Source organism: Euprymna scolopes, chromosome 36 (assembly GCF_053919585.1).
Source record: "Euprymna scolopes isolate OS-2025 chromosome 36, ASM5391958v1, whole genome shotgun sequence".
Taxonomy (NCBI): Eukaryota; Metazoa; Mollusca; class Cephalopoda; order Sepiida; family Sepiolidae; genus Euprymna; species Euprymna scolopes.
Genome location: NC_136517.1, coordinates 73,549,560 through 73,574,246, shown reverse-complemented (window position 1 = coordinate 73,574,246; position 24,687 = coordinate 73,549,560). Strand labels below are relative to the sequence as shown.

Here is a 24,687-nt window from a genome sequence, read left to right as displayed (position 1 = left end):
CACTCTCTAACTTTGCTTTTTTTTTTTGTTTTACAGTCTTTCCCTCTCTCTTCTTCTCTGATGTTCAGTTTTTCAGTATCTGACAATTTGTAGTCTTTGATCGTCCATGTGCCATTCTTCTGGAATTTTCTCCGGATAACTTTGAGCTTTCAGATGTGTCTTTTGTTCAGATTATTATTTGGTGTAAACAGCCTGGATTCTGTGTTTGTCTTCAACTCCTCTAGAAACGTGTTGTTTCAAAATTTTTATTTACTCAGAGAATGGCATAATTTTGAATACTTTATTTAATGTATACCTTATTGAATATTCAAAGTATTGAGATTCACTTTTGCATTGAATTATATAAAAATTTGGTTTTCCATATTTTATTTGAATAAATTATATTTTAAAATAACATTTTATTCAAATAACATTTTATTCAAATATTCAAATTCAAGATATCGACCACGATATAGAAATGCAAATTTGAATACTTTGGATTGGTTTTAAAAGCCTATGCTCACAGTTATATATCTGATATTTTCCCCCAACCTCTGGCCTTGATGGAGGGGAGACTAAAAGTTGCTGCTATGGTTTCAAATGATTTGAAATAACAACAAGGGAAGACTTGATTCCAAATATTTCTCATATGTTATATCTCCCTTCTTTTGGAAATTTGGTACGATTATGAATAAGTCCGGTATCAAATAATATTTATACACTGTGAAATTTACTTTATGTATAAAAAAACAAAGAGAGGAGATATAACATGAGAAATATTTGGAATCCAGTCTCCTCTTGCTGTTATTTCAGATCATTTGAAACCATGGCAGCAAGTTTTAATCTCCCGTCCATCAAGGCCAGAAGTTTTGGGGAAATATCAGATATTTTGTAATTCATATGCAAAACTAGGAAAACAAATGACTATGATTTAAATATTTGTAAAGTTGCAGTATCTTTTCACCCACAAAAAAACCTTTAAAATTAATTATAGGTTTTCAAGGGTGCTGAAAATGAAAATAAGTTAAAATCCCAGGAATTGAGTGGTTTTCAAGATATGCAGAAGTTATAGTTTTAAAAAGTTGAGAGAGAGGGAGGCATGAGAGAGAGGGGGGATGAGTATTGGCTGACGAGAGCTTGATATGGGTACCTAAAACGGTCCTAAATATCTGGTCTGAAACTGACGGTACCAATGACTTGTCTCATCTAAAAAGTTTCTGTAAACAAAATATAAATACGCTCTTATTTTCGGATTTTTTCTTATAATTGAGCACTCTGCTGGATTTCTTTTTCCAAAAAAAATAATTATATATAATCATATTTTATATGCTAGTTTGTCTTTATCCGCCCACCCTCTTATGTTGACCTCTTTCTTTCTTTATTATCTCTTAACCCTTAATGCTTTCACCTCCCATTCCTTACAGTAATATGTGATCATGCTGACCCCTTCGTCCTTCTTCCGTCTTTCTGTTTCTTTTTTCTTTTACTTTTCCTTTGTCCCTTTCTTTTCCTTTTTATCTCTTTCTACCCTTTTCATTTATCCTATTAAGTCTTGACATTCTCTTTCCCCTTATCGCTTTCTATTTTGAGTCTAATATGTCACTTAATGTCACCCCTTCCGCTTGAATTTTAGTGTTTTAATATTTTATTTTTTATAAATTTAAAAATATATTTTACTTCTTCCATTTTTGAACTAGATGCCTTCCGTGGCAAATAAACTTTTTTACGTCGCCTGACGAGTGACTTTTGGTTTCTTGCAAACCAATTTGTCTGAAACATAAGCATGTTCAGTGTAACGACTATGTAATATTTGTCTATATAAATAAAAATATTATATTTTGCTCTTTATTATATTTTGCTATATTATTCTCATGACAAAAAAAGATGTCATCAGTAACTGATTACCTCTTTATCCCCCACCACGCTTTCTTTTTAACCGGATATCTAATAACATTTTACTGATTTCTCTTGTGATGAGAAACTCTCATTCGCCAGCTTTTAAATATCAACTTGACAACCATACTGTGAATTTGCAGCAACAAAATATTCATTTTCCTGTCATTCATATCTCCTCAGACTCCCTCCTTTACTCCTTTCTTTCCCTCCCTATCTTTTTCTCTTTCATTTCCTCCCTCTCTCTCTTATTTCCCCCTCTCTCTCCCTCTCTTTCTCATTTCCTACCTCCCTATTTCTTTCTCTCATTTCCACTGCCCATCTCTCTCTCATTTCCACTGCCCATCTCTCTCTCATTTCCACTCCCCATCTCTCTCTCATTTCCACTCCCCATCTCTCTCTCATTTCCACTCCCCATCTCTCTCTCATTTCCACTCCCCATCTCTCTCTCATTTCCACTCCCCATCTCTCTCTCATTTCCACTCCCCATCTCTCTCTCATTTCCTCTCCCCATCTCTCTCTCATTTCCTCTCCCCATCTCTCTCTCATTTCCTCTCCCCATCTCTCTCTCATTTCCACTCCCCATCTCTCTCTCATTTCCACTCCCCATCTCTCTCTCATTTCCACTCCCCATCTCTCTCTCATTTCCACTCCCCATCTCTCTCTCATTTCCACTCCCCATCTCTCTCTCATTTCCACTCCCCATCTCTCTCTCATTTCCACTCCCCATCTCTCTCTCATTTCCTCACCCCATCTCTCTCTCATTTCCTCACCCCATCTCTCTCTCATTTCCTCACCCCATCTCTCTCTCAGCAGGATACGTTTTTTCAAATTATGTCAAGGGTCAAGAAGGTCAAAGTGTTGAATCAGCTTCAAATCAGTAACAAATCAAAACTTAGAGCAGTATTAAACCTGGAGACTGCAACTACAATAGAAATACAAAAATCACAATCTAAACTTAAAAGGAGTAAATCCCTTAAAAAGAACTTGATCATTAAGTAGTTTTACCATTATTACTCACAAGAGGTGATGATCCATTTCAGTGGTGGAAGAAGACACAGGAGACCTTACCACTGCTGAGTAAACTGGCTTCAAAATATTTAAGTGAACCACCTTCATCTGTGGAGAGTGGAACGCTCTTTAGTGCAGGTGGTAATGAGTATGAACCTATCAGGAACAAGCTGTATCCTGAGAATAGAGAAACTCTAATTTTTTTACATTACAACCTAAAAGTATTCAACTTTAAATACTGAGGAGACTAAGAGCAGAGGAGGCAGGTAACAAGATTATAGAAAAGGAAATAGAGCAGCAGCAGGTGGAGAACTTCAGCTTATAGTTATTCACTTACTTACTTAAGCCTTGAACCCCTGGAGGGGCATAGGCCATCCGCAACTGCCTGCCAACGTCCACAGTCCTGGGCGATTCGCTCCAACTCCCGCCAGGAGTAGCCGATCAGCTTAGTGTCTGCCTCTGAGTCTCTTCTCCAGGTGTTTTTTGGTCAGCCTCTTTTCCTCTTTCCCTGAGGGTTCCAGGTCAGGGCCTGGTGTGTGAGTTATTCACTTAAAAATTAAAATTTGTACTTTGTAGTTGGTTTGTAATTTCTTTTTCTTATCTAATTGTTTAATTATATTCATGTAAGAATTGGAAATTGTATTTTGTAATTTTATTTAATAAATGCAAAAAGCCATAATAGTGGCCAGACACTTAACAAATGTTTAATTAAATTAGTAGTTACTATATTAATGTGTTAAAGCTATCTGATGAGTCACTTGGTAGCATTGAAATGATTTAAATTTAATAGGAAAGAGAAAAGTAATTAATCGGTCGTTTAATTGGCAAATTGACCAATTACCTGCCGATTAATCGGTACATCCCTACTCGTATAACGACCCTTTATGCCTAGCAGCTGTTTTCCCAGAATTCATAATGATCGGTTAATTAGCTTCAGGGTGTATCCTGTGCATACAAATATGTATGTACGCATACCTAATTATATAGAGGTTTGTGTGTTCAACCAGCTATCAATAGTTATGTTTGTGTAATAACAAAGCATGAAATTGTTTTGATGGCTTGTGTTGTTACAAAAATACATAAATTCCTTACTGATGTATAGATTGGCTTCTTATCAATTCTTATAAAATATTGAATTAGAAATGAAAATATATTTTTCAGGTCATGGATTTAGTTTATATTCTTGAAAGCACTTTATTCAAACTGATATAGTACAGAATCGTTAATGCTATTTTCTATTACTAAATAAAGAATAAAGATCCTTTGTTTTTACGTTCTCAGCCACAGATTTTTGTTTTTAATTTTTTTTTTTTTTTTTTTTAAGTAAAGTGCTTATAGTTTGGTCAAACTTTCTGTCTGAAACCTTAAGATGGAATGGTGGAAGATGCAACAATAAAACAGCTGTGGTTTGCCGCAAAATATCAGCAGTTCTGTCTCTCTAGCTCACCCCCTTTCTGTCTTTCCAGCTCTCTCCCTTTCTATCTTTCCAGCTCTCTCTCTCTCTCTCTCTCTCTCTCTCTCTCTCTCTCTCTCTCTCTCTCTCTGTCTTTCGTTCTTGCTTTTTGTCTTGTGCTCTCTTCCTCTCGGTCGCTCTACCTGCTTGTAGCAACATATATGATAAATGTATTCATGGGTGTGAGTTATCTTGGATTTTTTAATCCTGAAAAAGTGGATTCACATTTAAATCGATTCAGTTTTTCATGCATTTCAGTTAACTTTTTAGTCAAAATCCATTTCTTTTCTTAATAAGAAAAAACTGATTTCCATCATATGACAATTCTCCCTAAAAACTGAAAATGTTAAATTTTGTTGTGAACGTTAAGATTTCAAGCAATTCGTGAAGTGACTAGGGAAATTAAATGACTTTTTGATTGAAGAATTACTTCCTGTTCCTTTCCTCTTTCACATATGCACTCAGTGTTTTTCTCTTTTTTAGTCTAAACTGATTGGAGTTGTTTAGGAAAAAAGAGGTCCTATTTTTGTCCATTCTAATTTTGCCGTGAAGATTAAGCTTTTGAATAATCTATGATGGGGTTAGGGAAGTTAGATGATTTTTGTTTCATCAAAGAATGACTTCCTGTCTCCTTCCACTCAGATGCGCACTCCGTGTTTTTATCTTAATTTTTATTTTCCTGATTGGAGTTTAGGAAAAAATAGTTGTTTTTTATGCTGTCCTCTCTCTCCACGTCCACAGAATGTGACCCCCACTCCCAAGTTAGAGAATTCATCTTGAAATCATCTTGTTTTGTTACTGGGTACTCGCATCCTAGCCTCTTGCATCATCTTTCAACAAATAAAAATGTCTAATAGTCAATATGAAATTTGAATGATAGACAAAATCAAGACGCTGTCATAAAAATCTTCAAAAAGAAGCCACTATTTCTTTGTGCCAAGTGAACGCTAAGAAGATGGAGCGAATCCAAGGTCATCCACAACATTTGTAAAAAAAAATTGTAGTGCTGTTTGCACACGACTCTTATTTTCTAAGATTTGTTTTTTCTTTTTAAAATTTTATTTTTTTATTTATTTTTTTTGTTGGAGACATTCTCTTTGTTGCATTTGAATATTCAATGCTTTCTTTCTTTGCAGGCATGAAACCTCTTTTTCCTTTTTTCCAAATCTCTCTGATTGAACTGTTCTTTTAAAAACCAATGATAAATTTCTAAATTAACAAACTCTGCGAAATCACCCCCCCCCACACACACACAAATGAGTTTACTTTTTGTAAACGGATTACGTGTGAACAACCTGAAAAATATTGCAGAAAAAAAACAATTATTTTAGAATTGAGAGTGGGGGATCAGTTTCGTATATAAATTAAAAATATAATACTCCGGCTATTCTAAGTTTTTAGGGCAGTTTATTATTATTATTTATTTATGTATTTATTTATTGTTTACCACTAACTTCAAGTCCAACTAGCAAGGTCGTTAAAACAACATATGATCGCCTAAAAAAAAATAGAAATTCACCCCCTAAGATGCACAGAATTTATCTTCCGTAGCAATTTTTTTTTCTTGGTTAATTGTCCTAAAACACTAGGAAATGTGAAATTATTTTATATTGAAACTGATCCCCCACTCTATTCACTAAGTTTTGTTTATGGTGTGTATGTGTATTATCCTATATATATATATATATATATATATATATATATATATATATTGTTGGACAAGGTGTGTGGTTAACTGAGGGTCTTATAAAACCAATTGTTTCTTCAGATTTTCGAGTTTTTAATCCAATGTGTGATCTACCGTATTTTAAGTTTCAAAATATGATTTACCGAAAACAACCCCAAAATATCCTTTTTGCTTGAAAACAACAGAATAATAATGTTTTTAAATATTGGGCGGGCGAGAGGTAGTCTTTTAATCTTGATGCAAGAAAAAACATGGTTAAATCTTGTTTTAATCGCCTAAATTACAGTGAAATGGGTTCGGCTTAACTCTTAAACTATGTTTTAGTTCATGGATAGATCACTTATTGGATTGGAAACTATTCGCTCGTCCCATATTAGGACACCATATTCACTCTGCCAACTGATACAAGCATATTAATTCGAATGGAAAGAGAACTGATTAAATGATTTTGAAGAAAGAAACGATTGTGGTCTAAAATTTCCTTTGAAATATCAACGTACATCATTACACCAGGATGAAGAAGCGACTGCGGTTTGAAACTTCCTTTGAAAGGTCAACGTACACCAGCAAACCAGGATGAAGAAAAACGAGTGTCTCTGCAGAATGGTCTTTTCTGCACGTGCCCACTTTCTCTTTCCTCTGCAAATTCCAGTTCCCCTTCTGTCCTCTGTTAAAATCTCAAGTTGTTTGTTGACTATAAACAATGACAGCGTTTGTTTCCGTAAAAGTTTAGTTCGTTTTTTTTTTTATTGTTTGATTAAAAAAAAAAAGAAAAAGAAATCTCAGTTTTTGCCTCGTTGTGTCTTCATTCACAGTTGTCAGGAAGATCGAAAGATGGCGGCAGAGACTGGTTCAAAGTAAGGAACGCGATTCTTTACTGATATTCATACTAACTTATTGCCTTTTTAAAAACCCCTTAACAATGCCCCCACCCCCACCCTCCACAAATAATTGGCATTTCTTCTTTACCCTCTTTTTGGCCTCTTCCCACACCTTATTTCCTTCAGGCTTTCTTTTTATTCGCGCCTCCTCCCTCACACACAAACACTACACACAAATGCATTGCAAACCTTTTTTCTTTTCATTTCTAACTCCTTTATAATTGTTCTCTTTCTTTCTGTATTCTTTATTTTCTCTCTCTCTCTCTCTCTCTCTCTCTCTCTCTCTCTCTTATATATGTATACGCACACACATGTGTAGGTACACTTCTGTTTATTGCTCTCCACCCTCTCTCTTTCCCTCTCTCTCCTTTTCCCTCTCCTTTTCCCTTTCCCTATCTCTTCCACTTTTCCCATCTCCTTCTCACTCTCTCCCTCATATTTATTTGATATTACAGAAGACCAAATCAACATGGTATCTGAGCAAACTCTGATCACAAAATAGTGGTTATTTTTATTTATAATCAAATCACTATCCAGTCAGCCATGTTTGCTCTCAGAGTTGAAAATAACCGGCTAGCGATTTATTTATGAATAAACTGAAAAAAAAAAAAATTCGATCTGAGTCTGCTCTCTGTTTGAAAACTATCATACTGTCTTGATTTGATCTGATCTTCTGTAACATTATTAATAAATAAATATTACGTTCTTATTAAGTTGGATTTCTTTCTATAAAACAAAACTCAAAAAATCATGTTGATTTTTAGTCTTGGAATTTTTCCATATACCATTGCTCTCTACTTACGTTGAGATCCCAATTTACACTACAAAGGATTCAGGAAATCATCCTATATCCATCTTAACCTTGATCTATCAAGATATATATATCCAATGTTCTGAGCCCATTTTAAAAACTGATACTCATCAACTATCAGTAAAAGAAGGTATATATATATATATATATATATATATATATATATATATATATATATATATATATATATATATATATATAAAATTACAGAAGATTAGAACAACAAAGAAGGAACAGCACATGATCACCCTTTATGGTCTCTCTTTGGCCTGTTGTGGTTTGTTGCTTTGAAAAACCACAACAGGAATCGAGGAGAGTCCATAAAGAGTGGTTACGTGCTATTTACCTTTGTTGTATTTGAAACCGACTGCAACAATGTTGTTTCGATCTGCTGTAACACATATATAAATAACTTATGCTCTTATTTTCGAATCTTTTTTAATAATTGAGCCCTCTGTTGTGGTTTTCTCTCTCTAAGTTTATCAGATATATTTAACCTGTGTTGCTCAGGTGAAGGGCTTAAAGGAAATAATTCAAAAGATAGTAATGCTTACGATTTTTTAAGATTCGTTTTACTCATTCCTTATTTCATTTTTTATTTTAATATTTTAGTTTATGTTCTTTAAAGTTATATATAGACAAGAAATACACAAAACCTTGTCAGTTTTGATATGTATTCATGTATCGACATGAAATTTTATAAGGAGATATAATATTTTGTATTGATTTTAAGTATTTACTTAGCTCAATATGTGAGCTAAGTAGTAAGTTATGAAAATATATATGGCAATTAAATTACGCAGAATTTTCTGCTCTGTAAGGACTCGTTAACCAGGCATTTTAACCTGGCACATCCATACTAAAACGCAGCATGGAAAATTCTGTGTAGCTTAATTGCTGTATATATTGTGATAACTTATATATATTATATGCTCTGTAGTTATAACATACATCGAGCTTCGTAAATAGATTGTTATAAATAAAAGATGAAATATAATTGAATAAGCATATATATATATATATATATATTTGTAAAGAGAAAAGGATAGATGTATATACACACTGATGCTTATCTGTCTCTTTCTATCTATGTGGGTATATTAAGTCGGGAGCTCAATCTAAAATAAACAATATTGCCAAGAGTATATGGGAAATCTTTCAAAATTTTTTCAAAAAAATATGGTAGTTTTTAGGTAATAATTTATTTCAACTGCAAACATTTCCTTCAGACCAACCATATCTTTTTATCCGATTTCTTTTACACTTTATAGTCTATAGCTTTCTCTCTTTTCACACCCACTCTCTCATCATAAGGTTATACATATCTGCTTTTTTAAAATGTTTTCTTGCGCCCTCTTATCTTCAGCTGCCTGCCTGCTTTCTCTCCACCCTTCTGATGTGCTCACATATTTTATAGTCTAAAAATAACCGCAAAACAAAAACAGCAATTCCATTCATCTAAAAATGGTTTGAAGATTATTCAAATTCAAAAAGTTTTCTCCCCCTTTTTTTTTTTTTTTATATCTTTTTATGCTTGCCTTTAACTTTGTTCTTTTTCTTTTTACCATCTCTTAATGCCAGTAGTAAATCACCCTGCCTTCTGCTCTGCTCGTAGTGTTACCCATTCAAGTTGTCTTGAAAATGAACATGCCAACACTCACCACTTTTGGTATATCCATTATGGAGCATCATTAACTGTGCACATTATTAATATTTCTTCTCTTTTTGTTTTATTATTAGAAGAGTTCTCACACTTTTTGTCATGTGTTATCTCCCTTTAATGACATCATAGCAATCGCAATTTTTTTTTATCTCCCCTCTATAGTCAATTAGTTTTTATATAGTTAGTTTCTTTTTCTTATCTTCTTTTAAGCTTGCTATTTGACGTTTTCTTTTTAATCAATTTAACACTTATTTTATTTTATTTATTTTTTTTTAACATCAATTCGCTATGAATATTTTAACTTTTTTGACAACTAGTATAAACATGTTTCAGAATTTTTGAGATGAGAATTGATAATTTGCATTATTTGCATTATTTGGATTGTTCAGATTATTCTTCTCCTCTTGGATATTATTTTCACATCGTTTTGACTGCTGTAACCAACAGCCTTCTTCAGATGCATCTTTTCACATTTGAGTCTTTGTCAAACTCTGAAACGTATGCAGAATTTCTAATTGAAGCCGTTATTTAATCCACAGCAATAGATTGTTCTCATTCTGTCAACCATGACCGAGTAGAAATGTTAATTACTATTATTCTTAGTTATTATTACCCATAATAAGAATCGAACCTCCAACCTTCAGAAAAATGTGGAATAAGAAAATAAGAAGTCTCATTCTAACATTTAAAAATAGCTTTATTGATTATTTTCGTTAGTATGACTTGTAGAAAAGGAGTTAGTATTGGGAAGTATTCCTGAACGGAGGAGTAGATTAAAGATTATACAGGCCTGTTGAAAGAGAAAGAGTTCATGTGTGTGTGTGTGCTGAAGTTATGGTCTGTAGCCATAATGGATTATTTGTCTTTTTAAAGTTAGTAGTAGGAACGTGCATCACGAAAGATTAGAGACATTATTACTGTAGGATGAGAGAGTTTGTGTGTGTATACCACATTGAAGTCCGTGTGTGGAGATGTTGGCTTGCTTGTATTCACATCTTAGTTGAACCCCAAGTCCGAAGGCTGGATGAGTTCTGTTGAGTGGGGAAGGTTCGTTCTATGCGGAGTTGTTGTCAGTCCAAGATCTGGGAAGAAAGAGTGTGTTGCCGATTTAACCTTTTGTAAACTCGGTCACATGACTGAGAGCTGGCTTCTGATTGGACAAGCCAGGAATGGAAGTGTATTCAAGACTTCCAGTCACAAGAATTTACTCTTGCTTGTGTTTGTTGCAATCTTGTCTGCTACAAAACTGTCACTCGGAGCTGATTGCTAATTAACACCTTTAACCATTGCACCATGGATCCAAGTTCATAAAATTGGTTCACAGGTTTGAAATGATGCACGATGAAGAAGGTCGATGTGTAGTTGAGGTATTTACTTGTGACGGCTATCACCCTGATCATCTTCAACTACCCACTAGCATGTTTGTTCCAACCAGATAGAAGTTGAGGATGAAGGACCTTGGGAATAAGCTCTCCTTTTGGGCTCTAAGCTACATGCTAGAATAATCTTAGCATTAAAGAAGGACAGACGGCAAAGGTCAGAAATTCATTTATCAACAGAACTGGGGGTTTGGACACAACTTGTTTGTAAAAGTGATTGTCAAATGTAAATCCTCACATTTAATCTGACAAAATCCTTTGGAGGTGAAACAAATGCGATTATTTATACGAAGGATATTTATATGCGTACATATACATATCAATAGTGAACAGTCCAAAGCCAAATATGTGTTTATATTTTTTTTTCATAATATTTTATTTTGTCTTACATGTGTTTCCTTGAAAGGTAGACAAATACATAACTCATCAGAGACAGTTTATGTCCGTCAAAAAAAAAAAACAAACAAACAAAAAAAACAAATAGTCCCTTTTCTTTTTTTTTTTTATTAAAGACAATAAAAGCTTAATTAATCATGCCAATTGAAAAAAAAATTATATAGATATTATTAGTATATATTTTATAATTGAAAGCATGTGTGTGTGTGTGTGTATATATATATATATATATATATATATATATTATTTTTTTTTTTTTTTTCATGCATCCACATAAAATGTTATAAGGAGATATAATTTTCATTATTTACTTCAACTGTAATAAGTCCTTACGAGGATGAAACATGGAAGACTGTAGCTTAATTGCCATATATATTTTCATAACTTACTACTATATCTATCTCTCTCTATATATATTAGTAAGTTATGAAAATATGTATATATGGTAATTACGCTACACAGCACAGTCTTTTGTGTTTTTACCCCATAGGGAATCGTCAGGCTAAACTGCATTTTAGCCTAACTATTCTCTATGTGGGTAAAATGTGGAAGACTCTGTGTAGCTTAATTGCCATATATATTTTCTTGACTGATTACCTAGCTCTACTCACATATTGAACACTGCTACAATAAATAGTGAAAATGGATGCCTAAACATAACATTTTATATGGATACGTGTAATCATTTTATATTGTATCACTTAACCAGGAATAGATATATATGTAATTGTCCATTTCAAAATCATAGTTTTATTGACAAAACTTGCATACAATTGCTTCGGCCCATAACTAGTATATTAGTATATAATCATTTACTTATCATACCCACTGGGCAACTCTTCAGTGCAAAATGTCATTCTAAAATACCAGCTATGGTCTGAAACAATTGTGCACAAGTTTTGTCCATAAAACTATAATTTTGAAATGAACAATTAAACTGGTGTTTATTCCTGGTGAAGCAGTATAATATAAGAAATATTTATAGCTCTAGTATTGCACTATTGAGCTATCTGGAAGAACTTTGTGTTATTAGCTTATGTATTTGAATACTATTCTAATTAGTCAATATATATATATATATATATATATATATATATATATATATATATATATATATATATATACGAATGTTATTGGCTATTTATGATATTTAAAATAAATAAATAGAAAAGTATTAAGCACAGTTTGACCGCGAAGGAAAAAGTAATCTCACCAGTGTGCACTAAAATTTTTAAAAATCAAATAAGACCTTGATTTTGAAAATATTTTTGAAGAATTAATGCGTGAAAAATATTCTATCGCTCATATTTTTCATATTCTGAAAATTTTTGTATGTAGGAACAAAAAAATTTTCACATCGCGTTTCCTAAGCTGAAAATCTCTTAAGCAGTCTTTAGTATCTAGAGATTCCACTGAATATATATATATATATATAACCTAACTAGATAATATTTTTTACATCTGATAAACTTTGTCCAATGCATAAACAGTTATTACTTTGCAGTGAAAATACTTACATTGGGTTTTATTGTTTTTTTTTGTTTTGTTTTTTTAATATTTAACCTATTTTTAATAAGAGAAATATGTATATTGAAATTCTGTTAATATAATAGTTATAATTCTCATGCAAACCATATTTTTAAAGTTCTATCTCAAAAAAAAAAAAAAGAAAGGGGGAAATAAAAAAAAAAAACATTTGTATATCTTATTCAAGTTAGTTCTCTTTTTTCCCCCTCTTTTTCCCAGACTTTGAGCTTTACTTAACATTTTGTTGGTACCTACTTATCTTGGTTTTCTCAGGATCTCACTATTTGCCCTTAGAGAATAACGGAATTCCTCATAAAGTTTTTGACTTCTTAACCTCAAACATTATATCCAATTTTTAACATGGGTAGTAATAAAAGATAATGTCTTCAATCTCATCTTCCATGTTTTTTTTTTTACATGCTCAGTTGATACTTCTAGCACTTACAGACCACTATAACCTTTGGCATGAAATAGTACTAATTTTAAAGCAGTTCGTCTCAAGAGATCCTCATCAATTCGCTGCTGGCATTTTGTGGTCATGACTGTACTATATTGAAAAATTGTGCTAATTTTCAACTTCCAGAGCTTCGTGCCCTTCTGTTTTCCAAGAGAGTTCTTCAAATCATTAAAGCTTTTGATTATTTTTACGATTACTGTAAAGACTTCCGGTTGCCCTTCCCCATATTAAGAATGGCTTTTTTAAATAACATTGTTATAGCATATTTATTTATACAAATATTATTCGCTACATATGTGCAGGCATGTTTCTGCTGCAATTACTTTTGAAAAGCAATGTCTTCAGGCCAGATTCTTTTCACAATTGAAATCAGATTTTAAATGCACATATGTAGCCATAATATTTGTGTAAATAAATCTATATACCTATAAAATTGAATGTTTGTGTAAATAAATCTATATATCTATAAAATTAAGATTTTTTTTCTTGTCCTGACATTGATATTAAAAATACTACTTCTTTTATTTAAAGATTATTAAAACAAACTTCTTAATATACTCAGTCATGGATATGTAAGCGACTACATCAAAGTTAACTAATTTTTATATTCCTCTGAAAAACGAACGTTCATTAATTAATTATTCTTTTTTATGATTTCTTATTAGATCATTGGTTTCATTTAACTATTACGCTGAATTCTATTTATGCATAGTTTCTACATTCTGCATAATTTGCGTAGAATTTAAGGCAAAAATATTCTAACACATGGAAATGTTTTATATATATATATATATATATATATATAGACCGTGTCGATGTGTGTGCAAAAAGTCTCTACCAATCTCCTCTCTGAATATTTAGTCTGCAGACTTGAAATTTGATATGTAGGGTATGTGGACATGCGGCTCACTTTCAATTTGGTTTTTAGCCAGCAAAAATCGCTGCTATAAGGGGTTAAATTTAAAACAAAACAGCTGATCTTAGCAGGAGTAGTTGACTAAATCTATTTGCATGCGCAAATCTACAATCATAGGTTAAACAATGTTATTTTCAACTATTTCTATGTGTATAGGCGTGGCTCAGAGGCTAAGAAATAAGGTTGGTGATTTATATGTTCTGGGTTCAATTCTAGCTGGTGGTACCCAAGTCGTTTTCTTTTTTTCTTTTTTTGAAATCACTACTATATATTCGGTACAATATAATCATCTAAAGAGATTTTACTCTAATAATAAATATGAAATCTGCATAAATTAAAATATCATGTTTAAGTGTATTTTACAACCGGGCAACGCCAGGCAGCCTGCTAGTATATTATAATAACGTTACTTGTCATTGTGCACTTTTTGATAAACACCGGAGTTTTAGTGGTTTTACATCTAGGAAACAACAATTATTGTAATAACATTGTTATACAGAAAAGTCCTTAACATGTGATGGAGGCGGGGAGGGGTCTTCCTTTACCTGTTCTGTACTTTCACCTAACAATAAGCAAGATCGATTGAAAACAAAAGAACAAGCGAAAGTGAAATGGAAATTTTTTTTTTTTTTTTTTTAATCTGGCATTGGTAATGTTTCTCCCGGTGGTGGTAGTAGGGGGAGTTTCTCGCCTCAACCCTAAGAGTTAGTACTTTAAATGTACCACCCACCCCTATTTTCACGTTGTGCACAGCTTGTCAAAATAAAAAATTTAATACACAGCTCAAATGCAATAATTAACAGTACATGTTCGATGTTGCCCGGGGTGTTTTTTGTTTATTTTTATTGTAATTGCTCTTTTCTTTCCTTATCCAAATTATATTTTTAAAAGGATTTTTATAGTATAAGGTTTCAAAAAAGTGGTGAAAAATAAATACACAACAAATAAATGTTACCAAAGGCAAGTTAAGTTACTCTTCTACCTACCTGGATAAGTTCTTTTTTTTTGCATTTTAACTTATTTTAAAGTGTTTTTTTTTTTAGTTAAAAGATAATGGTAATGTAAAGGTTGTCGAGTTAAAACAAAATGGTAGTTTCAATCGAGTCATAGTTAGGTTTCAATAATCACTCAAAAACGAAAATTAAACAAAATATTGGTAGAACATCACATTTTTGCATGCTTGGTGACATTTACTGGATGTGTTTCTATCAGCATTTTTAATTTTCGTTTTTTTTTTTTAAAACAATTGAGGTTCAAATGAGACCACCATTTTGATTTTTGTTTTAATTTTACAGGTTTACACTACCTTTATTTTAACCTAAAAAAAATCACCTTTTAAAATAAATTAAAACACAAAAAACTTGACCAAATAGGTAGAAGAGTGACTTAGCTTGCCTTTGGTAACATTTATTTGTTGTGTATTTATTTTTTCACTACTTTTTGCTTTGTTGACTATGTTGACTATTCTGGAAATCATCACTGGATTGATTTTTTTTTTTTTTTTTTAAGGATTTAATAAGTTATGTCAGTGAATTATTAAGTTAATTTTGTGTTAATTTCTATCAAATTATTGAGTACAAATAACTTCCAATACATACATGAGGATTTGCTAAGAATTTTAAAGCTGGAAATAACTTTCTATTCGACAGGTTAAATGCTTCCAAATTCTTTAAAAATATTTGAAGGGTCACATTTTAAATGCACCACTAGTAGCTGGTGTTGTATTAAGTCTGGGCAGACCAAGCCAATTTTGTTCCGATGGAAGAAGTTTACAGGGAATATCAAATTCACAGTCCCTAACCACATGTATATCTCTGTCATAGGAAGATGACATAGAGTGCCTGGTATTCCAAAATGGTCACCCATCTGGTATTGGCCACACATCACATTGCTTCAGTAGTCTAACAAGGTGTGGTGTGTCGATATGATTATGCTATATTTATTTTTGTAATCATATTAAGTTGTTAAGTGTAAAGTCATTCTTGAAATAGAAAAATGTAGTTCCAAGCAAAAAAAGGAAGGTAGTATAAATCCAGTTAGAGAAGCTTTCCCAGACAATGAATTAATCCAGTTATCAGCAGAAACGAAACGATATCACTGAAGAATTCAACAAGATTCAGTCTATTTTATAAAGCTGTTCTGGCATCGGATTGGTTCATTCTTATCACACATCGTTATAAATAGGATCTCCCAAATCTATGTGATCACACCCTGTATTGTGCCAAAACATATTGCAACATATTTTAAATAGGATTTGTTAAAATTTAAATTTATTTTATGCCATTTCATGTTTTATTTTTAATAAATATTTGATTAATAGTAAATGAATAAATTAATAAATGAATATAATTTATAAATTACAGTCGGGGTAGGGGAGGCACACATCCACGAGAACTAGTACGAAAATGAAAATCTTATCATATTCAAGCATATGAGGAGATAACTCATATTTGTCTGGAAAAAACTAGTCTTTTTCAAACTGAGTTCAATACAGAGATTAAACTCGAGGCCATCAGGTAACTTTTGCAAACATATCTACAGATAATTTTATAACATTTGTAAAACAAATATAAGAAGAGCAAAAAGATAAATCTTTGCTCTTTTTTTTTTAATTTTTTTTATTTATTTATTTTTTTTTTGCTCACATATTTGAGTTCTGATGACATTGATGAAAATTCCAACAGAATTTAGCAATCAGCTTGTTTCTAATAACGCTTTGCTTTTATTAAATCTTCACTAATATTCTGTATGCTGAGGCCCTAACTATAAAAACGTTTTTGTTTTCTTTGTAATTTGACAGCTCATCTATAACATAAAATATTTTGCATAATGCCTATGTTTATATCTTTCAGAATACAGAGAGATGACATGAAGAGCCACCAACGTCAGCTTTCTGGAGGAGTTAGCAATCCAGGTAAGAGCTTTTTTAATTATCACGTTACACATGGGTTCTTGAACAGGTAGATGATCTAAAAATACAGCTATAAGAAAATGTGTTCACTTAGATCTTCATATCAACCAAATTTTCAAATAGGTTAAAATAAAAATGGAGGAAAAAACAAATTTATAGGAATAATATATATATATATATATATATATATATATATATATAAAATTATTCAGACTACTATTCTCAGTTGTTTCAGTTTCACCCGATATAACTTAAGTACATTTATTGGACGACTTTGGAGCTTAAATGCAATTTCAAACCAAACTCTTTATTTAATCCATTCATCTGTAGAAGTGTAAATTATTATGTCATTCTTCGTTATTATTGGCATATAATAATAATTGATAATCAATACTCTTGGCCACTTTGCTATGTTTTCATGTGGACAATTCTAGTATGCATTTTGGGAACCTTAAACCTTATCATTGCCTAGAAGTGTAGTATTAAGATTAGTACTATATATATTGTTTATTCTAAGGTAGTCACCTCGTATCAAGGTTTGAAGGCCACTCGAGGATAAGGGTTAATGAATATAAGGTGGTAGTTTAGTAACTGTTATGGTTTTGAAGCCAGTTTTGAACTCTATCAAGGCAAGATAGGGTGCACCAAGCAGCTCCCACCCAGATGTGGCAACAGTATTCCATTTTAGGATGCATTTGGCTCTTATACAGATAGAGAATTGCATCAGCAGTGAGATATCTACTGGAGCGGTACAATGATCCAATCATATTTCCAGCAATCTTGGCAACAGATAGACCTTTATGCCATACCCTATCAAAAGCTACAATGGGGAAAGAGGTGGCTTGTTACTTTTAATGGATCTAAAACCAAGCTTTTGTCTTTGTCATCAATGCTCTGATCCCCATCTGGCATCAATTGAAATGAAAGGCTCTCGGCTTGAGGAGGCCCTCATGTTTTGACAAACTTCTGAGATTGAACTTTGCTTCTGATCTTAAATGGAATACATACATTAAATCCATTGCCAAGGGCGCTGGAAAAATGGTGGGATCCTTCTATCGATCCAGTAGATATCTCACTGCTGATGCAATTCTCTATCTATATAAAAGCCAGGTACGTCCAAGGATGGAGTACTGTTGCCACATCTGGGCGGGAGTTACTAGAAAGTACTTATCCTGCCTTAATAGAGTTCAAAATAAACTTCGTAACTTAGTGAGGGGTGCCCTTTTCTCTTCCCTGCAACCTCTTTCCCACGTTGTGAGCCTGTCTCTGCTTTATCATTATTTCCATGGAAAGTGCTCTTCTGAGCTCCAATCTATGGTCCTCCCTCATCAAACTTTCACAAGAAACACCTGTCTAGCAGAAACACTATCAATAATTACCCCCACTCGTTATCTGTGCCTAAACCTAAACGTAGATTCCATGAACAAAGCTTCTTTCTTAGAACTGCACGCCTATGGAATTGTCTTCCATTTTCCTGCTTTCCAGCTGACTACAATGTGGTTGTCTTCAAGTCTAACGTTAAGAAGTTTTTGATGAGCCGTTCCATATAAGCTTATAAATTTACCAAATTTCCATTATTAACGATTACTATATTGTCCAATTTCTATTGTACACTCTTTAACCCTTATCCTCGAGTGGCCTCTTGGCCTTGATAAGTGGTGATGCCTATGTAAAAAAAAAAAAAAAAAAAAAAATCTAGCAGAAGATACACCATACATATATCTATATATTTATGAAAGTGAAATTGTCTGTGTGTACATTTCCCTACCAAACTACTCTGTCAATTTTCGGTCTACAGACTCGAGATTTGACATAAGGGGTATTGAGATTTGGGAAAATCTTTTAATCAGCTTTCAGCCAGAAATTTGGCTGCCAAAGGGGTCAAAGTTCAACGATTTGACCTTTGAAAACTCCTCCACCAATTTTGGGTCTAAACACTAGAAATTTTAAATGTAGGTTACTTGGAAATGGGTCAAAATTTTTATTTTGATTTGAGACCAAAACAATAAATGGTTAAGGGATCAAAATTAAAAAAAAAAAAAAATTACCTCTGTGATCTCTATCAAATTACTTAAACAATTTTTGGTTTAAACATTTGAAATTTTACATAAAGGGTATTCACACATACGGCAAATTATGAACAGTACATAGGGCCCGAGCAAAGCCGGGCTGAACTGCTAGTATATATGTATACATAATTCAAATTTCTGATTTATAATCAAAATAATTTGAGTATAAATGTTCAATGAACTAATTCACCTATAGTAAAGTTAGATAAAATCAAAAGACAGACATTTAAACATATCTCTCTTTGATATATATCTGTATGTGTGTGTGTGTAACTCACTATTTCTGTGGTATTGAAACATATCCTGGGTGTGTATTATTTATTTTTTTATTAAAAGTATATATGGATTAATCTTACCTAGGCAATTCAAGAATTGTTTTATTTAACTTTTCCTAATATATATGTGTGTGTGTGTTTATATATATATATATTTCTGTAGAAATATATTTTCTTATTATATATCAGTCCTTATTTAAGAAGCTCAATGTAATTACAGAGCAATATAGTGAATAAATGACAAAGTTATATTCCAAAATTCATGATGTTGACGGTCTTATAATTTATTCCTTTAATATGGCGTAATGAAAAAATATAAAGGTATCTGCAGCTTCTCTTCCAATTTTCGGATTTTTATCATGTCAAATCACATTTCAATTCCTTTTGACGGATTGATTGTTGCTATTTCTTCTGATGAGTTAAGGGCATAATAGATTCACTGATTGATATAATAATTAAGTGATTGATTTTTTGTCGACAAAACAGATTCTGTCAAGAATTGAATAAATCGACTGATTTAAAGGAATAAATTATAAGATGGTCAACATCATGAATTTTGGAAGATAACTTTTTGTCATTTAATACTTCTATCCATCATGACTGACAGAATGAGAATTATCTACCACCATGAATTTAATAAAGATTTTTCTTTGAAATTTTGTATAGGTTTCCAAATTTGACAAATGTTCCCAAGTTTGCACCTGAACAAGGTAGAAAGTTATATTGATAAAAAATAATCGCCAAAATGACTACAGCACTCTGAATGATTTTCGTGATTTTTTTTTTTTTTTTTTCACCCCCAAACAAGGCATATTACCATTTGGAACGTGAGGAGCTATTATTTGGGATTGTCTCACAGGGATTGTGGGGAGTTGAGTAGCAAGATGTCTGTTTGCATTACATTTAAATTTCCGCATGTTAGTACAGTCAGGAAATCCAGAAACAAGGATGGAATTCCAAATTCTATCAATCTGAGGGAAGAAACTATTAGAGTAGAAGGTTATCTGGCATCTAGGGACCTCAATAGTGAAAGGGTGTGATTTTGCTGCCTTTCAGGTTGGTTGGGGTTCTTTCTCACTGCAAGAATTTAGATACCAGAGTCGAAAAGTGGGATTGAGAAGTCAGCACTCAAGTGGAGAGGCATTCTGACCTGCAAAAAATGCTAGGGCCGCCCTGGGAGGGTGGATCTCTTAGAACTGCACTAAATACCCACTGCAAAATCAACAGGGACTGGATCATTAACGTAATGGTCTAATCTCTGTTGATTTTGGGGGCCCAGGATTGGGAATATGTACATCAGTATAAATTATCAATCTTAATCTAAAATATTCTAAAACTATATATATATATATATATATATATATATATGTATATATATATATATATATATGTATATATATATAATTAAAATAATTCACCCCTACCCACCCTGCACCCACCTTTATAACCAATAAAAAAAAAATAGAACTAACTATAAATACACCAAGTCTCAATAAAGAAAAAAAAAAAAGACAACAACAATTGCTCCTAACGACAATCGGATGCACTGATAGAAAGCACTTGAGAAGAATATGGCTGAACAAAAACTTTTGGGCGCAGTAATATACAGCATGCCAGCCGAAATAAAGACTGCTCGGCAAATTGAAAAGATATCCAACAAAATCGAAAAAAAGAATTCTGTCATATTCGATCAGACGTGCTTGAATAATGACTTGCTGCCAAAATATACAAATATATATGTGTGTGTGTATGTATGTATATATATATTGTGTTCCTTAAAAACAAAAATGAACATAAAATTATTTATGTGGACTTTCTCGTTTGCATTTTATTATCACCTCTCGCTATTACAGTGAAGATTAACTGTTTCAGGGTATTGGTACGATCGGTCTTTGGATGTGATCCTTGGAAATTATTGTCGATTATTATCTTTCATTTGTTACTATTGACTCTAAACGGAACCACTTATTTATAGCATTCTGCAATGTCTGCTAATAAAAAGAGAGAAGAATATTGATTGATTTAGAAGAAAACCGCAAAAATGCTAGACTTGTCTTCAGTTACAAATTCTCGCCTCTAATTTTGGAAAAATATACAGACACCTAATTTGTTCACCGATGAAGAACGAGGTTTTGCATGAAGCTGTACTTTTGTGACAATGTTATACTCACTGAATATAATTTAAAAAAAATTGTCTTTATATTAGTAGCAGCATAAATTTGCACTCTTCTGGTGTAAATATTTCATAGTGTTATGAATACATATAGATTAGGTTTTTTAATGGGCTTGTTTATAAAATGTTTTCTGATGGGTTTCTTTATAAAATGTTTTCTGATGGGTTTCTTTATAAAATGTTTTCTGATGGGTTTCTTTATAAAATGTTTTCTGATGGGTTTCTTTATAAAATGTTTTCTGATGGGTTTCTTTATAAAATGTTTTCTGATGGGTTTCTTTATAAAATGTTTTCTGATGGGTTTCTTTATAAAATGTTTTCTGATGGGTTTCTTTATAAAATGTTTTCTGATGGGTTTCTTTATAAAATGTTTTCTGATGGGTTTCTTTATAAAATGTTTTTTGATGGGTTTCTTTATAAAATGTTTTTGATGGGTTTCTTTATAAAATGTTTTCTGATGGGTTTCTTTATAAAATGTTTTCTGATGGGTTTCTTTATAAAATGTTTTCTGATGGGTTTCTTTATAAAATGTTTTCTGATGGGTTTCTTTATAAAATGTTTTCTGATGGGTTTCTTTATAAAATGTTTTCTGATGGGTTTCTTTATAAAATGTTTTCTGATGGGTTTCTTTATAAAATGTTTTTGATGGGTATCTTTATAAAATGTTTTTTGATGGGTTTCTTTATAAAATGTTTTCTGATGGGTTTCTTTATAAAATGTTTTCTGATGGGTTTCTTTATAAAATGTTTTCTGATGGGTTTCTTTATAAAATGTTTTCTGATGGGTTTCTTTATAAAATGTTTTCTGATGGGTTTCTTTATAAAATGTTTTCTGATGGGTTTCTTTATAAAATGTTTTCTGATGGGTTTCTTTATAAAATGTTACTTGTATTTAATCAAAACGAGAATAGAAATAAATAGGAACATAAGTCTGTTGTGAGGCTGCATCCTTCTGCCTGACGATACAAGGAGAGGCCAAAGTCTTATCTGAGCCTTAAATCTCTATATTGTATGACGCATGCCGAAGTTATGCCAAAACTCATAGTAGTAACTGTTATCAAATAGCATCAACCCCTTACATCAAATTTGCTAGAAAATGACTCGCACCAGATACTATCCTGTATCTCTATAAAGCCACCATTTGCCTATGCATGGAGTATTTTTACCACATATGGGTTGGTATATCTACCATTAGTTTCTCACTCTTAGACATGGTTCAAAAACAAAAGTCTCTAATCTAATACTGCACTATCAAACCAAATTCCAACCCTTGTTCTCTCACTGCAATGTTGCATCCCTGTGCCTATTTTTTGTGCCGAGTACGTTGATGGGATGTACTATGATGAACTCATAAAACTTGTGTTCCCTTGGTGTACATAGTCCCATCTAACATGGCAAGAAGCAAACTCCCACCCCTTCACTATCGGGCCTCCTACTCTAAGTTTCTTCCCTTACACTGCTTGACTTTGGAATTCCCTCTCTGTTTCTTGCTTCTCTGACTGTACTTACTTGTACTTGAAACGACATTCACCCTGGAGGAGTTGAGTCGGCTTCATGAAGATGCACATCTCGTACCACTGCGGCCCAAGCCCGGCGATCGGAGGCAAGATCCCGAGTGAGCAATAGCCAGTCACGTCTCCAACAGGCCATAGATGAGCGGGCCCGAAATAAGTTCAGCGTCGGCTTTGATAGTCCCGAGCCACGTTCTTAGCTGGCCACCGACATGTTTTTTCCAGCTGGGTAGAGGACGTGGGGAGATAGCCTCGTGGATAAAGACCCCCGCATCTCTGACTGTACTAACATGTAAAAGTTTAAGACATCTCACAACTCAACTTTTTACATAGTTCCCTGTAGACATGATTTTAGTAGCCCCACACGTCCAAGTGGCAATATGCCTTGTTTGAGATTAAAAAAAAAAGAGCTATATATATATATATATATATTTACAAGGATACACTTATGAAGGCCCAAAAGCCACTCGAGGATTAGGGTTGATGAATTTAAGGTAGTAGTGCAGTAATCGGTAATGGTGTAAGCTGGGTAGAATTTGATTGTTTAAGGAGACGGTTCAACAAGAACTTGTTTACATTGGACTTGAAGGCTACCATACTGTAGTCAGCTGGGAATCAGGCCAGCGGAACAGTGTTCCACAGACGGGCAGTTCTAAGAAAGAAGCTTTGTTTATGGAATCTGCATTTAGATTTAGGCACAGATAGAGAGTAAGGGAAATGGTTTATAGTGGTTGTAACTAGTCGAGTGTTTTTTTTTTTTTTTGTTTTTTTTTTAAAGTTTTGTAAGGGATACCATGGATTGGAGCTCAGATGAAAATAACGATATAGCAAAGAAACACTCGCAGTGTCTCTCCTGTGGAAAAGAAATTGCAGGAAAGAAAAATGGCATCACCTACTAGATTTCAAAGCCGGTTTTGAATTCTAAATAAAACAAATCTGGAAAAATCGGAAGTTAAAATTGTATTTCTTTCTATAATTAACATTTCAGATATTCTATTGTTGCAGAAATTCAATTTGTCAAATATGTGAATTCTTACAGCAATATTAATTTTCTCTCTATATATAAAACTCAATGTTTGTGTGTACGTATGTAGTGTTTGCATGTTCACTATCGAAAAAAAAGTTAGCTAATCTACATAGAATCTAAAAATGTATTCTTACATAAAATTTACTAGAAGATAATGGACATGTTCCCGAATCTTCAAGTGCACCCCTAACCCCTAATGGAGTTATGAGGGCATAACTTCCTTAAAACTTAAAAAATATCCTATTTTTATGAAGTTTAAATTATATGATTCACTCTCCTCTGATCTTGAGCATGTGGTACAATGGGGAAAGAAGTGGCTGGTTATTTTTAATGCGTCTAAAACCAAACTCCTATCTTTACATCATCGATGCTTTGATCCCCATCTGGCATCAATTGAAATGAATGGTTCTCGTATTGAAGAGGCTCCATTTTTTTTTTGATAGGCGTCTGGGCTTGACCTTTACTCCTGATCTAAAATGAAATACGTACATCTCATCTGTTGCTAAGGTCACTGGAAAAATGGTAGGATTGTTCTATCGTTCCAGTAGATATCTCACTGCTGATGCAATTCTCTACCTATATAAGAGCCAGGCACGCCCAAGGATGGAGTACTGTTGCCACATTTTGGCAGGAGCTGCTAGAAAGGACTTATCCTTCCTTGACAGAGTT

At 32.8% G+C, this 24,687-nt stretch overlaps 1 protein-coding gene across 11 annotated transcripts in view; it reads left to right on the top strand.

Annotated features, from left to right (window-relative positions):
* Positions 1-24,687, top strand: part of LOC145260601 (uncharacterized) — a 494,792-nt gene that overhangs the window by 408,223 nt on the left and 61,882 nt on the right. For 6 of the 11 annotated variants that reach the window (XM_080118887.1, XM_080118883.1, XM_080118884.1 and 3 more), the window contains 2 exons: positions 6,839-6,880; positions 16,906-16,967. In XM_080118887.1, coding sequence (XP_079975013.1) covers positions 6,839-6,880; positions 16,906-16,967 — 104 coding nt within the window. The remainder of the gene's footprint in view (positions 1-6,838; positions 6,881-16,905; positions 16,968-24,687) is intronic. The other 5 variants (XM_080118889.1, XM_080118891.1, XM_080118894.1 and 2 more) reach the window with 1 other exon arrangement.